This window comes from Ochotona princeps, chromosome X (genome assembly GCF_030435755.1).
Source record: "Ochotona princeps isolate mOchPri1 chromosome X, mOchPri1.hap1, whole genome shotgun sequence".
Classification (NCBI taxonomy): Eukaryota; Metazoa; Chordata; class Mammalia; order Lagomorpha; family Ochotonidae; genus Ochotona; species Ochotona princeps.
In genome coordinates, this window is record NC_080865.1 from 81,412,464 (window position 1) to 81,428,963 (window position 16,500).

At 46.9% G+C, this 16,500-nt stretch overlaps 1 protein-coding gene across 1 annotated transcript; it reads left to right on the plus strand.

Moving 5' to 3' along the window:
* The first annotated feature begins 11,351 nt into the window (after positions 1-11,351).
* LOC131478578 (protein phosphatase inhibitor 2-like) lies at positions 11,352-12,030 on the plus strand. Its single transcript, XM_058658888.1, has one exon. The coding sequence runs from the start codon at positions 11,491-11,493 to the stop codon at positions 12,019-12,021; it is 531 nt and encodes a 176-aa protein (XP_058514871.1). The 5' UTR covers positions 11,352-11,490; the 3' UTR covers positions 12,022-12,030.
* The last annotated feature ends 4,470 nt before the right edge of the window (positions 12,031-16,500 follow it).

A 16,500-nucleotide genomic window follows, 5' to 3' on the forward strand; every position in this document is an offset into this window, starting at 1 on the left:
GCTAGCAAGCCCGACCAGGCAGCCAGAGAGCCATGTGGGTACTGAAGCAGCCACACCTACTATCCTGGTAACAGCTAAGGGCATCATTGTGATGTCACAGTGGCCCTGACACCAGAGCCAGTGCTGCTCTGCTGGTGACCTTTGTGTGCCCTTTGCTGCCAACCTTTCACCCCTGGCTCTTGGATAGGACAGCTCAGAGTGGTTTACAAGTCTCACTGTACCCAAAGAAAGGCATTCGCGCCCTCTCGTGGCATTTCTGGGCTTCTATGGTGGTTTGCTTTTTTTTTTTTTTTTTTTTTTTTTTTAACATTATTACTATTATCATTTTATGAAACAGTTCCATAGGCCCAGAGAGTTCCCTTACCCCCTCCCGAACATCCACCACCCACTGAGTTACACTATATCATTACTGTAGTATAGGTCTTCATAAATAGTCATATGTTCATCGTTGTGGGCATGGACAATGGCAGAGAGTCCAGCAGCCTATTGTCAAGATATAGGCAACAGTTTCATTGGGAGTTCATCTTTGATCTCGAAGTAGAGGTGCATACTGCATTGTATCCTCACATCTGGATATGATAATCTCCATTATATAGTTACTATACATCCCCTTAAATGAAAAGCCACAATACAATATCAACAGCAGGAAGAAAAATAGAACTTGACAATGCTATGAACTTAAATAATATGCTACTAGGGTATGGTGAATGAGTGCTGAAATCCTGATCAGATTACCATGATAATTGATTTCAAGTCACAACCAGACTGGGCCACTCTGCTCATACTTTGGGTCACACATGATTTCTGATAGGTCTGTGTGGGCATTTCTGGATATGGCTCATATCTAGGTAGACTTGCAGATGAAATGCATGGAAAGCCTTGAATAGGACAAAAGGTGTTGATCACTCTGTGAGTGAAATGGTCCCCTCCCATGTTGCCTTAGGATTGTCATGTTATATGGATTGCCCAGGAAGTTTGGCTAATTTTTTTTATTAATTACGTTGCATAATGGGACACAGTTTCATAGGCTCTGGGATTCCCCCAACCCCTCCCTGTGCCCTTTCCCTATGGTGGATTCCTCCACCTTGTTGCGGTATTACAGTTCAAATTCAGTCAAGATTCTTTCTTTGCAAACATATACCAAGCATAGAGTCCAGCATCTTATTGTCCAGGTAAATTAAACGGTTTCTTGGGGAGACCATCTCTGGTCTGACGGTGGAGTTGACAGAATATTATCCCGATCAATTGAAAGCCCCAACACAACATCAGCAACAATTTACAGCATTATGTAATTAATTGACACGGTATTGAGTAACCAATATGTTAAAAAAAAAAATGCAAGTTCTTAACCGCATCCTGTGACTACTTCATTGGCATTTCAATTCTATTTTATACACAGAACCAAGATTGGCTAAAATTTTACCAGTGTCCTTTAGAGGTCTAAATGGTCAAATGAGAGACTTGGTAGGTGGCAGCCTTCTTTCTTGTTTGTTTTTATTGTTATTATTATCATTTTATGATGTAGTTCCATATGCCCTGGGATTCCCCTTACCCCCTCCCCAAGTTTCCCTTGCCCCCACCACTGAGTTCGCCTATATTATTGCTACAGTATATTTCTTCCTACACAGTCATATGTCCATCGTTGTGGGCATGGGCAATGGCAAAGAGTCCAGCAGCCTATTCTCAAGCTAAAGTTAACGGTTTCATCGGAAATCCATCTTTGATCTGGAAGTAGAGATGCATACTGCATTGTATCCTCACATCTGGATGTGATAGTCTCTATTGCACAGTTACTGTACATCCTCTTAAATAAAAAGCCACAGACAGAACAGAATCAACAGTAGGAAGAACAGAAGAAATGAAGAATGCCACAAAGTTAAATACCATGCTACGGAATGACTAATGTGTCATTGAAGAAATGAGAAAGAGAATTGAGAACCTGCTTGAAGAAAATGATGTTACTGTATGAGCTTTGAGTCAGTGAAGAATTGAATGAGCAAGAAAGTGTTTTGAAGAGATGAAGCTAGGTTTAAAAATAAAAAAAACACCCAAACACTTGAGATATCGTTTCTGCTGATCTTTGTTGGTGAAATGTGACTTCTGTAGGCAACAGAGAGATGGGTTCTGTTTTTTTTTAACTCCAGTCTACTAATCTATGATGTTTGATTGATGAGTTTCAGCCATTCACATTCAGGGTTAATAAGAATGGGTGGTAATTTGGTCCTGTCGTTTGAGCTGTTCATTGATTCAGTCTTGTGTTGTTACTTTACTGGGATGTTCTTCACATTTTCCTTTGGTTTTGGTGGGTGCTATTCCTTTTCTCTGTCAAGAACACATCTTTACGTATCCTTTGTGTGGCAGGTTTTAAACAGCTATAGCTGGGTTCTTTTAACTTTTCTTTACTGTGGGAGAATTTTATTTTATTTTCAAGATAACGGAAAACTTTGCTGGGTACGTTATCCTGGGCTGAAAATTTTTTGCTTTCAGAATCTGGAATATTTGACTCCATTCTAACCTGTAAACTTTCCTGTGAGAGATCTCCTGTGAGTTTAGCTGGCATTCCTTTATATGTCTGGTGATATTTTTCATGTTCACCTTTAGGGATCTTTTCCTTATGTTCGATTGAAGAGAGCTTGATGGTCATGGGTCTTGGTGAAGATCACTTTTGGTCAACCCTGTTGGGAGTCCTGTGCCCCTCCTGGATGTCATTTCTCAATTATTTCTCTAGATTAGGGAAATTTTCTCTTATTATTTCATCAAACAAATTTTAAACAAAGCTTCTCTTTCTGCACCTTCTGGGACTCTCATACCTCTCCTATTTGGCCTTTTTCTAGTGTCCTTGAATTCTTGAATCCTTTTCTTAGCTTGACCCAGCTCTGCTTCCAGCTTTTTGTTTGTTTCCTCCTGGTGACAGTAAATATCTTCCAATCCTGAGACTCTTTCTTCTGCCTCCTTCATTCTTTTTGGAGACTCTCCACTGCACCTTTAATTTGCTCCACTGTATTCTTCGTTTCTGATATATCAGCTTTCATTCGATTCATTTCCTGTGTGACATGTTCTTTAAATTTCTTGAACTCCTGTATTATGTGCTTCTCATTGTTGATAGGAAGCTTTATAGCAAGTGTTTTGAATTCTGTATCCTCATTTTAACTCTGAGGTGGGTTTTTGGCCCAGACCGGCTTGGTGCACCTTTTGTCCTGGCCTTGCTTGATTAGTCACACCCATCCTGGCTCTCGTTATTGGGTGCTACAGCCTAGCCATGCGTGGTCTACCCCCCGACTCTAGCATGGATCAGCACATGCTGAAACCTAGCCTAGTTTGTCCTATACCTGCTATGGATCTTGTGAACACCAGTGGGTGCTGCAGCCTAGCCCAGTCTGGCACAACAAAGACCCAGTCCACACCCACGCCAAGGGATGCTGCATCCATGTCCAGCCCAGTTCACTGCTCCCATTCTGACTCGTGTGCTCACCAGTGAGAACCACAGCGCAGTTAGGGCTTCCCCTCAGCTCCCCACCCAGGCTTGCTCTCAGCCACACAGCTTGCATATGCTGGTGTTTGCTAAGACACATGGTGCCATCACCTGGATTGGTTATTGCCATCAAATCCTACAGTCAGACAAAAGAGATGTGAGGATAGGACAGCAGGAATTATGGAGGAAGAACAAAAATCACCATTTTTAGGACTATGTCAACAACAACCATTGAATCTCCTTAAAAACTTTTAAATTTTAAAATAAAAATAACATTACACAAGAGTGAACACTAACATTTTCAAGGATGTTACCAACTAAGACTAATTGAAAAAAATCTCTATTAACCTAATTAGCAAAATAACCTATCTGACTAAGACACCATGGTCTGAAAGCAGATTTCAATCAAACACTAAAGGTTGGCTTATTATATCATTGAAAATATACATCATCATTCCTACTAGTAGCTGCTCAGGGATCACAGGTTGGAACTCTGCAGTGGAGGGAAGGGACTAGGGGAGCCCAGGCCGAACCCCATCAAAGCCACTCACCTCACCAACACGTGCGGGTACTCAGTGTACAGGAAAACGCTCTTCATTTTCCTCAGTTGCACGCGGTTCTTGGTGCTGTGGCGGGCGGAGCCTGAGCGCTGGTCCTGGGGCTGCGGGCCCGCAGCGGCCCCCTCCTCGGCCAGCTCCTGGGCAAACAGCTGCCTCCGGGGCCCCTGGGGGCCACCGCTGCTCCGCGCCTCCTCCTCCTGCTCTTCCTCCGCCAATCCCTGCTCCTCCTCCACAGCATCCTCCTGTTGGTCCTCCTCACCAACATGCTCCTGGTCCAACCGGCAGGCAACTGGCGCACCCACCGGCCCTTTTTCACCTCCCCAGGCTGCTGCGTGCGCACGCTCTGCCGCCACCTCTCCTCCCGCCCCCAAACGCCGCGGTCGCCGCTGCCTTCCCGGCTGTGGAGGAGAAAAGGCAGCGATCAGACCGTTCTAGCGGGGGCTGCGGGGCTGCGAGGCTGCGGGGGCCAGGCAGGCTCGGACAGGGGCACAGACACGGGCCGGGGCACGGGCATGGGCAAAGGCAATGGCAAGGGCTAGAGCTGGCAGCGCCGCGCGCACCGCCCTGGCTTCTGTCAGGCAGAGTCCCCTGACCTTCCCGCGGCTCGCCGCACTACTCCGCCTGTGCGGGCACTGACCGGCCGCTGCTTCCCGGGGCTCCTCCACCCCCAGGCTGCCGTGGCCGGCGTCTTGGTCGCGGCGCGGGAGCTGAGGCTCCTTTGACTAGGAGGGGACCTTCAGCTCTTCAAAGAGAAGCTCACGCAAACTCACACACCTGCAGAGAAGCTCTCTATCCTTTGTGGGAAATATCACCAATCTCGTTTTATTTTTAAATGAATAGGATTTGGGAGCATCCATTTCGTTAGTTTCTTCCCCTTCTTGAGAGGGTGAACATTCGTTCAAAGGACTCGCTGTTAGTTGCAGTTTGTTACCAATTCCACTTCATGGGACCACTGTACCAATAGATTCAGCGTAACACATCATCATCGTATTGCAGGAAATGAAACGTGACAGCTGCCACTTGCCACACTGCTGGACTAGACTAGGAACAAGAGCAGGAGAACCCGGGACTCAGACATAGAAGCCACCACCCCCATCACTGTCAGAGGCAGCGGCTCTTGGGTGAGATGAAACCCCGCAGTCTGGATCAATTCACACATTTCAGGAAGACCTGACACCCAGGGGAAGTATTTGAAACCACTGGGACACTCCAAGTGCTCTCCTAGTCTGGCTTCTGGAGATATTCAGATGCTAAAGCTCAAGATGACTTCCCATCACAGTGCTCCCTAAAGGACAGCATTGTTAGAAGGAGTTAAACTGCATTAATACTCATTTGGCACAGAGATGACAAGTTTTATCTTTATTTTTCACCACTAGAAAAACACCTTGCTTCTGCTAACAAGAAAACGGCATCAATAGGGACGCCATGGATTTTGTGCTCCCAGGGTCCCCCTCCCTCCCTCCCCGCCAAAGCCCCAAAGTTCACAACTGACTTCCCAAGCACAAGGAAGTTCACCAGAACACAGCAAGGTAAGAATGTCTGGAGGGGGTGGCACAGCTGTCACTGTCCCCAACCCCAGGCAGGTTTCACACTGGCTTCTAGTCCAAGTCGCTGTCTTCAGAGTCACTGAGGTGCCCACCTGCCTCAGCCTTGGCCTCAGTCTGAGCCTCCTTCACATTTGGCATTATTGTCAGATTCTTCCTGTGAGGACAAAGCCACAAACGTCCCCTCAGTATCTGCCCTTGTGGATTAACGAAATACACAGCCAGTCGGACACTGCCAGCTTCCTTGAAATGGCATTCTTCCCAACACCCAAGCACGTGTTTTCTGTAATAGCCCGCGAGCGCGGTAGTGTCAAAATCAAGACTCAAAGCTTTGTGCGATCTAAGCAACCCATCACAAATTGCAGTGGACACAAGCTGGGCCATCTCACCCTCCTCAGCCTGCTGGGGATCCTGATTGTGACCAAATGTTCTTTAGGAAAACAGGAGCCTGGTCAATGTCCTGAGGGGTCTGAGTTCAATCCTGTGTGACCATCTTGCTGTTAGTGCCCTTGGGGCTTCGTGCCCACCCTGGAGCTTCAGGGTGTCCTGGATCCACTGTGCACTCCCCCAGCCAGCCACTATGTCCCACTGTGCCACAACTCCTCCCCCTGCCTGTCCTCCAGCCTGGACTAGCGCCCCCACCCTGGCACACTCCCACCGACCACGCCCCGCCCCACCCCGCCCCGCCCAGAGTTCAGAACTTGGAACTCTGCAGTGGAGGGAAGGGACTAGGGGAGCCCAGGCCGAACCCCATCAAAGCCACTCACCTCACCAACACGTGCGGGTACTCAGTGTACAGGAAAACGCTCTTCATTTTCCTCAGTTGCACGCGGTTCTTGGTGCTGTGGCGGGCGGAGCCTGAGCGCTGGTCCTGGGGCTGCGGGCCCGCAGCGGCCCCCTCCTCGGCCAGCTCCTGGGCAAACAGCTGCCTCCGGGGCCCCTGGGGGCCACCGCTGCTCCGCGCCTCCTCCTCCTGCTCTTCCTCCGCCAATCCCTGCTCCTCCTCCACAGCATCCTCCTGTTGGTCCTCCTCACCAACATGCTCCTGGTCCAACCGGCAGGCAACTGGCGCACCCACCGGCCCTTTTTCACCTCCCCAGGCTGCTGCGTGCGCACGCTCTGCCGCCACCTCTCCTCCCGCCCCAAACGCCGCGGTCGCCGCTGCCTTCCCGGCTGTGGAGGAGAAAAGGCAGCGATCAGACCGTTCTAGCGGGGGCTGCGGGGCTGCGGGGGGCCAGGCAGGCGCGGACAGGGGCACAGACACGGGCCGGGGCACGGGCATGGGCAAAGGCAATGGCAAGGGCTAGAGCTGGCAGCGCCGCGCGCACCGCCCTGGCTTCTGTCAGGCAGAGTCCCCTGACCTTCCCGCGGCTCGCCGCACTACTCCGCCTGTGCGGGCACTGACCGGCCGCTGCTTCCCGGGGCTCCTCCACCCCCAGGCTGCCGTGGCCGGCGTCTTGGTCGCGGCGCGGGCGCCGAGCCTCCATTCTCTCAGCCTGTGGATGAAGGTGGGTGCTGGCGTTCTCCTTCGGGCCCCTTGGCTCGCTGGCTCGCACGCACGTCGCACTGGGCGCAGGCTGGCCGTGAGAAGGCTGCTGGGGAGACGGCGCGGGGGATGCTGTGCTGGGTGTGCTGCACGCCCACGCGGCTGGGGCGTGGCGGCAGGCTGTCTGGCTGCGTGTTGGCTAGAGGGGCGCTCCCAGGGAGGGGGAGTGGCCCTGTGGCTAAAGAGGAGCGAAAGCTTTGCGGCTCATCTCGGTGGTCACCTCCTGGCTGTGGGCTAGGAGGCAGGTGAGTGTCGCCCTCAGCCCAGCCCACCACAGCACTTCAGGTCCAAAGCCAAGATGGGATGTCTTGTGCTGTCATACTGCTTTGTGGCATGGAGTAGGGCAGAAATATATCCGGAGTTCCCATGACAGCCTGTGGATAAACTTCATTTACAGCCTTTCCTTACTTCCTCCCAAGCAGGCAACTGAATGATCTGCTCCTCTGCTCCATGGAGTTTTCTGGAGCTCAGCGTGGCCTAGGAAACCATAGACAAGGAAGGAAGGTGAAGCCATTCATCCTTTTCTTTCTTTAAATATTTATTTTATGTAAAAGTCAGATATACAGAAAGAAAGATCCATACTGGGGCGTCCTCCATACTGAGGCGTCGATCCATTTCCGAAGCAGCCACAAGGGACAGAGATGTACCTATCTTACCAGGAACATGTAGTCTTTTCTGGGTCAACCACGTGGGTGCAGGGTCCTAAGGCTTTGGGCCATCCTCTACTGCTTTCCCAGGCCACAAGCTTGGAGCTGGATGGAAAACTGGGCCGCAGGGATTAGAACCTGTCCCCATACGGGAGCCAAGTGTGGGCAAGCCAAGGACTTTAGCCCCTAAGCTACTGCATTGGGTGAAGCCATATATCTTGGTCTCTGCCATCATTCACTGATGTTTCCTACCACTTGCTCTGCAACGCTAGAGGGCAGTTCTGGGACAAAACATCCTTGTGCAGTTCTGGGACAAAACATCCTTGTGCAGCTGCTTCACCTGGTTTAGCTGAAGCTCTCGAAAACTTGCATACCTGCTGAAAAGCTATTCTTTGTGGGAAATATCAAAGATCTCCGTCTCTCTTTAACTGACTAGTATTTGAGAGCATCCATTTCATTAGTTTCTTCTCCTTCTTGTCAGGCAGGTGAGTGTCGCCCCCATCCCGTGGAGTCAACTATGGATGGGATGCCTTTGGCTGTAGCACTTCTTTGGGGCAGGGATAGGGGCTGGGAGAGATTCGGCGCTTAGTTCCCACAGCCTGTGGACAAAATTCTACAAACATCGCTCTGGGCAGCCCTCCAGGAACAATACTCTCCCAAAAGAAACGCAGGGGGCTGGAGAAGGTGCAGAGCAATTAGCAGCTTCAGCAAACTCAAGTGAGCTCCAGGTACCCTGGTAAAATGGAAGACAGGCATGACACTTTTGGGTTCTGTTCCTTTTTGCAAATAACCAGAATCAGCCGGATAGATCATGCAGGTGAAAAGACTAGGTGGGAGATGAATCAGCCAGGTAGATCATGCAGGTAAAATGACTAGGAGGGAGATGATTCATTACATTCTGGCAGCTGCTTGCTCAGAGCATAGAGTCCTGCTCTGCCAGGGGCTGGTATGAAGGAGTGTTGTGGACTAGTGTGGAGGAGAGTTGGTGACAGGGTGTGGGTGTTCTGGCCCTCTGGATGGTTGCTTAGATGCCAGCCCCATGCACAAATCCAAGGACTACATTACCAAGGGAAGCGCCCGAGCAGAGCTTCTTGTACCCAAGAATGCTCACTGTTCCTGCTTCATGTAGCCACACTTGGCTACATTCTGCTCCCTTCCCAAGGCCTCTGGCTGCAAGCCTCCACAGAAGCACAGGTTCCCCCTGCTGGGCTGCTGCTGCTGTGCACTGGGGCTCATTCCTGCCTCACCCTCCTCCCTCCCTGCCCCCCACCCGCTCCTTGCCCTTCCACTTAAGAATCCTGGAAGATGTTCTCTTGACAGAGAAGAGGAATAGCACCCACCAAAACCAAAGGAAAATGTGAAGAACATCCCAGTAAAGTAACAACACAAGACTGAATCAATGAACAGCTCAAAGGACAGGACCAAATTACCACCCATTCTTATTAACCCTGAATGTGAATGGCTGAAACTCATCAATCAAACATCATAGATTAGTAGACTGGAGTTAAAAAAAAACAGAACCCATCTCTCTGTTGCCTACAGAAGTCACATTTCACCAACAAAGATCAGCAGAAACGATATCTCAAGTGTTTGGGTGTTTTTTTATTTTTAAACCTAGCTTCATCTCTTCAAAACACTTTCTTGCTCATTCAATTCTTCACTGACTCAAAGCTCATACAGTAACATCATTTTCTTCAAGCAGGTTCTCAATTCTCTTTCTCATTTCTTCAATGACACATTAGTCATTCCGTAGCATGGTATTTAACTTTGTGGCATTCTTCATTTCTTCTGTTCTTCCTACTGTTGATTCTGTTCTGTGGCTTTTTATTTAAGAGGATGTACAGTAACTGTGCAATAGAGACTATCACATCCAGATGTGAGGATACAATGCAGTATGCATCTCTACTTCCAGATCAAAGATGGATTTCCGATGAAACCGTTAACTTTAGCTTGAGAATAGGCTGCTGGACTCTTTGCCATTGCCCATGCCCACAACGATGGACATATGACTGTGTAGGAAGAAATATACTGTAGCAATAATATAGGCGAACTCAGTGGTGGGGGCAAGGGAACTTGGGGAGGGGGTAAGGGGAATCCCAGGGCATATGGAACTACATCATAAAATGATAATAATAACAATAAAAACAAACAAGAAAGAAGGCTGCCACCTACCAAGTCTCTCATTTGACCATTTAGACCTCTAAAGGACACTGGTAAAATTTTAGCCAATCTTGGTTCTGTGTATAAAATAGAATTGAAATGCCAATGAAGTAGTCACAGGATGCGGTTAAGAACTTGCATTTTTTTTTTTAACATATTGGTTACTCAATACCGTGTCAATTAATTACATAATGCTGTAAATTGTTGCTGATGTTGTGTTGGGGCTTTCAATTGATCGGGATAATATTCTGTCAACTCCACCGTCAGACCAGAGATGGTCTCCCCAAGAAACCGTTTAATTTACCTGGACAATAAGATGCTGGACTCTATGCTTGGTATATGTTTGCAAAGAAAGAATCTTGACTGAATTTGAACTGTAATACCGCAACAAGGTGGAGGAATCCACCATAGGGAAAGGGCACAGGGAGGGGTTGGGGGAATCCCAGAGCCTATGAAACTGTGTCCCATTATGCAACGTAATTAATAAAAAAAATTAGCCAAACTTCCTGGGCAATCCATATAACATGACAATCCTAAGGCAACATGGGAGGGGACCATTTCACTCACAGAGTGATCAACACCTTTTGTCCTATTCAAGGCTTTCCATGAAGGGACATTTCATCTGCAAGTCTACCTAGATATGAGCCATATCCAGAAATGCCCACACAGACCTATCAGAAATCATGTGTGACCCAAAGTATGAGCAGAGTGGCCCAGTCTGGTTGTGACTTGAAATCAATTATCATGGTAATCTGATCAGGATTTCAGCACTCATTCACCATACCCTAGTAGCATATTATTTAAGTTCATAGCATTGTCAAGTTCTATTTTTCTTCCTGCTGTTGATATTGTATTGTGGCTTTTCATTTAAGGGGATGTATAGTAACTATATAATGGAGATTATCATATCCAGATGTGAGGATACAATGCAGTATGCACCTCTACTTCGAGATCAAAGATGAACTCCCAATGAAACTGTTGCCTATATCTTGACAATAGGCTGCTGGACTCTCTGCCATTGTCCATGCCCACAACGATGAACATATGACTATTTATGAAGACCTATACTACAGTAATGATATAGTGTAACTCAGTGGGTGGTGGATGTTCGGGAGGGGGTAAGGGAACTCTCTGGGCCTATGGAACTGTTTCATAAAATGATAATAGTAATAATGTTAAAAAAAAAAAAAAAAAAAAAAAAAAGCAAACCACCATAGAAGCCCAGAAATGCCACGAGAGGGCGCGAATGCCTTTCTTTGGGTACAGTGAGACTTGTAAACCACTCTGAGCTGTCCTATCCAAGAGCCAGGGGTGAAAGGTTGGCAGCAAAGGGCACACAAAGGTCACCAGCAGAGCAGCACTGGCTCTGGTGTCAGGGCCACTGTGACATCACAATGATGCCCTTAGCTGTTACCAGGATAGTAGGTGTGGCTGCTTCAGTACCCACATGGCTCTCTGGCTGCCTGGTCGGGCTTGCTAGCCCCCAACCTTTCTCCTTGACTATTTAACAGCAACAGTGACGCCCAGGCAAAAACTGGATCTACTGCCAACAGCTGTCACCATGGCATCACGCAAGCACATCAAGGGGATACTGAAGAACAAGTCCTCAACTTCCTCTAGTGCGGCCTCAGCCAAACAACCCTGTGGCAAGACAGACATGAGCCCCAGTGAAAAATATCTCAAGTGCGATGAAATGAACATGCTTATGACCTCTCCTGCAGTCCACAAAGATGATGACTCTATGGAAATCGATGAACCAAGCACTCCTTATCATCAAGAGATGGGCAGTGATGATGATGAGGCCCTAACTGAAGCCCTAACTCCTGAGAACCATGCCAACAAGTTAGCGGCTATGGGAAGATCAGAGTCAATGTATCAGGTTCGGGTACTGGAAAGCAAGGGAAGGGTCATGGCCCTCACCTCAGAACAACGAGAAAAAAAACGTCAATTTGAGATGAAAAGAAAGTTTCACGACAATGAAGAGCTGAATACTAAAATAGCAACAAAATTAATTTCCAGATACCAACAGGATGAGGTACAGGATGAAGAAATGCCAGAGACTGCAGAGGCAGAAAGCATGGAACTAGAATAATCAAATCAAGGATCTCCTCCAAGTGACCCTCACATAAATCCCAGAGTTCACAGCGGGACTTTCTCCCATCTTGCAGTTGTTCACCAAATACAAACCCTGTTGCTAAGGTATGCTGCTTCTGTTCTCCATCATTTGTGACTTGAATATCAAAATAAACACCAGGCACTACATTTCCAAGAATTCAATGGCAACCTTACAGACTAACTGACTTGAGGGAAAATGCCCAGTGGGCAATCATAACCTTGTGCCAAGTTGACCACAAATAAAATGTAATGTCATCAAACCAAACCTGCATTACTTTCCTTCTTTAAAAAAGACTTATTTATTTTTTGTTGCAAAATCAGATATACAGAGAGGAGGAGAAACAGAGAGAAAGATCTTCCATCCGATGATTCACTCCCCAAGTGAGCGCAATGGCCGGTGCTGTGCCGATTTGGTGCCAGGATCCAGGAACCTCTTCCAGGTCTCCCACATGGGTGCAGGGTCCCAAAGCTTTGGGCCGTCCTCGACTGCTATCCCAGGCCACAAGCAGGGAGCTGGATGGGAAGTGGAGCTGCCGGGATTAGAACCGGCACCCATATGGGATCCTGGCCAAACTAGCCTTAAACTCCAGGGGCAAAGCTCAGTTGATCATGGTGTGTACAATCCCCCAAATGTTTTGTTCCAGTCTGAGGATTTTTGCATGTTTGTTTGTCAGGTATATGAGCATGTTATTTTCTTCTGCTACAGTATTCCTGTCTGGCATTAGTATCAGGATGATCTCATAAAATGAGCATGGAAGTATTCCTAGACATGGAAGCCCCTTCACTGATCCATTTTTCCTTCAGGAGTTCACTGGTTCCTCATTCCAAGATAGCACTTGAAAGCCTTAAGACTGTGGACCAGCTCAGGCTCTCACTGACTTTCCCACAAGCAAAATCAGTCACATTTTCTTTCTTTCTTTTTTTTTTTTTTGTTGGCTCTTTTGTTTTTTTAATTTATTCATTAATTACATTGTGTTGTAATTTCACATTTTCACTCAAAGTTTTTCCTACTGCCACCTTGTGGCCATATCTTGTCCCCTTGTTGGGCCAGAAACTCTCCTTTCTCTTGGGTACTTCTAGTACACAAGTTGCCTAAATTCTATTGGGTAGCAGTGTAGTTAATTTATTATGAGAACAAGAAAATGTGATTTTAGACATGGGATGAGCGTTGACTTGAATTCGACAGTTTGAATTTGTTATTCTATCGCTAGTTTTCTGTAGCTAACTTGTCATTTAGATCTCCCTTTATATCCATGGTACTAAATCATTCCAAAGGAAACCGGCATTTATAGATGAGAAACTTTTCCAGGTTCCATATTTCAATAAATACTGTCAATCACCCTTATATATCTATGTACTTGGATTCCTATGAATCATGTTTGAATTCTTTCAACTTGAAGTTATAAGTTTGGATGATAACTTAGTGGGTTAAGACCTCTCTTGGAATGTGTGCGAACCAGTTCACACTTCTGGCTCCTCTGCTTCTGAGCTAGCCTCCTGCAAATAAATCCTAGGAGACAGTCATTCATGGCTCAAGCACTAGGGCCCCCGCCACTCACATGAAAAACCCAGATGGAGTGTGGCTCCAGGCTTCAGCTTGGCCCAGCACTGACTGCAAAGGCATTTGAGAACTGTCCATATCTCTGCCTTTTAAATAAAAACTTTTCCAAATAAACTGGATCCCGCCAAAAGTAGTGTGCGAGTCAGCTTTTTTTTTTTTCTTCTAAGATTGAGAAGAATGCTACTTGATCCAGCAGTTGAGGCATGGCTTGGAATGCCCACATTCTATAAAGGAGTACCTGTGTTCGTGTGCATCCTGGGAGGTGGCAGATGACAGACCAGGAAGCTGAATCACTGCCATCATGTGGGAGACGTGTATTGAATTCTAGGCTCCTGGTTTTGGCTTGATGTAGTCCTGGCTGTTACAGGCAATTAGGGAGAGAAATAGCAGATTGAAGATTTCTCTTGCTTTCCTAATATCTCCCTCTCCCACCTTCCCACCCTCCCTCCCTCCTGTTCAAAATATAAAATAGAATGAACAACTGTTTGGGGGCCAGCATGGTGGTGTATCACACTACTCCTCTGCCTGCAGTACTGGCATCCCAAATGGGCACTGTTTCGTGTCCTGCCTTGCTCCACTTCCCATCTAGCTCCCTGTTTACTGCCCGGAGAAGCAGTAGAGGATGGTCCAAGGCCTAGGGACCCTGCACCCATGTGGGAGCCAGAAGAATCTCCTGGTTCCCAGCCTCAGATCAGCTCAGCTCTGGCCATTTGGGTAATGAACTAGTGGGTGCAAAACCTCTCTTTCTCTTTGTGTAAAAACTGTCTTTCAAATAAAAAGAAAGAAATCTTTATTTAAAAAAATAATGTTTTTAACAGCACCAATAAGCTAGAAGGAGAGATACTTTGCAACTCAATATTTCAGCCTCTTATATTACTCTTTCTTAAGTAATTCCCTAGAAACCATTATTCATCTGTACTCTTTTCATAGAAATTTGTTTCTTTTTATTCTAAAGGCAGAGAGAATTAAGAATCTTGCAGATCCTGGTTCACCTTCCACATGTCTGCAATAACCAAGGATGAACCGGGGGAAAACAGCTGCTCAGATATGGAACACAGGGATTTTTGACTTCCAGGCTAAACGGCCACCCCTAAATCACTTGTTTGAGCATTCTGTTTTGAATTCATTCTTTAGCATATCACCCTGTGTGCCTTGGTTACTGATGGCCAAGATCCCACAGATACCTGAGTCATCAGTTCTCCAGTTAAGCAACTGAAGCTTTAGTTGAAAAAAATAATTCTTTTGTCCATGTTTGCTCCATCTAATGACAGAAGTATAATAATACAAGTATGCAACATACCAGCAAATCTTATTGATCCCATCCTCTGTGCCAGGGATAGAGCTCAGAGGACAGGCTCAAAGCTCAGTTCTGTACATTTCCAGAGAGCAGTTTTGGACACATTACTTAATGTCTCTGTAATTCAGTAACATCACCTGTAAACAGAATCACAGCACATCTGGATGTATACACTTGTTAAGATAATTTAATGTGTTAATAGAATGAGATCCCTTGCCTCATTGCCTAGAAGACAGTAAGAGCCAGCTAAACGTGAAGTTGTGTTACTCTCACCTCAAGGAGACACTAGCGGTAGATGCTAGAAGTACCCCATTTACAGACCAGAAACTCACGTGCAGGAGAAAAAGGATAGGCCAGCTAGCAAAGGACAAGCAAAGCTGGGAGGCAGGGAGGGAGAGCAGAGAAATCTTACATCACCCTAGAAGGGGTGAGGAAGATGGGAAATATAACCTATCAGGATCATAACTGGTAACTCATAGACAACAGACTCGAATTAGCATTAGACAACAGCAAAACTACAAAGGCAAGTGGGGGACTCAGGAGTAATCCTAACAACCTCTTAACAGGAGGTCATGCGCATAGAGCAGGGAGGGATCCCAGAGTGGAGCAGGCGGACAGGAGGAGCTTTTATCCCAACCCTGAAGACTGCTAGATCCTCACCAAGGACTATCAGTATGAGCACTAAGGACTACATCGCGACTGCCAAGGAGACCACGGGGAAATGGAGTGCCTTCGGAGACCAAGAACTCTGAGGTCACCCACCCCCCATTTGGATCTACCACATGGGATGGAAGAAGCCCAAATCCTGCCTTGCAGGATCCAAGGTCATTGGAACAACAACCAGGATCCCTGAGCGGTCCGCAGAAACAGAACAGTAAACTTCCTTCGGGACTAGGGAGAGGAGCTTTCTCTGGTCCTTGTCTGCTTCCAATTTTGGGGCCCCACCCCCCTCTCGTAATAACCATCTGGAGCGCTCCAGAAACCCCTCAAAACAAACAAACAAACAAAAACTAGAATAGATAGACAGAGAACAACAAGGAAAGCTTAGAAACAGACAGAAAACGGTCAGCGGGGATGCACTTATAACTCACTGGGTGGGACACAAAGATTAGTTACTCCTCACTGGGGTATGGAAGATTTCTCTGCACACCCCTCCTAAACATGCTCACCTAAACTGTTGACATATATCCTGTTAGAATTATAGAGTTAGACCACCTGAAAAACAGCCAGGTTCAGCGAAAACATGCTTCAAGGCTATAAACTGCTAAAGACTAAAATTAAAATAGGCATGAGACAGCTGAATAGCAATCTAAGCCATTTTAAGGTGTATAGAATACGGTTGAATGTAAACCAAAATTGAAATGTCTATGAAGAAGTCACAGGTTGTGGTTGGGAACCTGCATTTTCCTAGTAACAGATTAGTTAATCAATACCATGTCAATTAATGTCACAATGTTGTAAATGGTTGGAAATATTATGTTGGGGCTTTTTAATTTTATGTTGGGATGATACTCTGCCGGCTCTACCTTCAGACCAGAGATGGTCTCACCAACAAACCATTGAACTTACCAGGACAATAAGATGCTGGGCTTTATGCT

Bases quoted from the DNA above. Each gene is read 5' to 3' on its own strand.
- LOC131478578 (XM_058658888.1), top strand. From the start codon at position 11,491: ATGGCATCACGCAAGCACATCAAGGGGATACTGAAGAACAAGTCCTCA.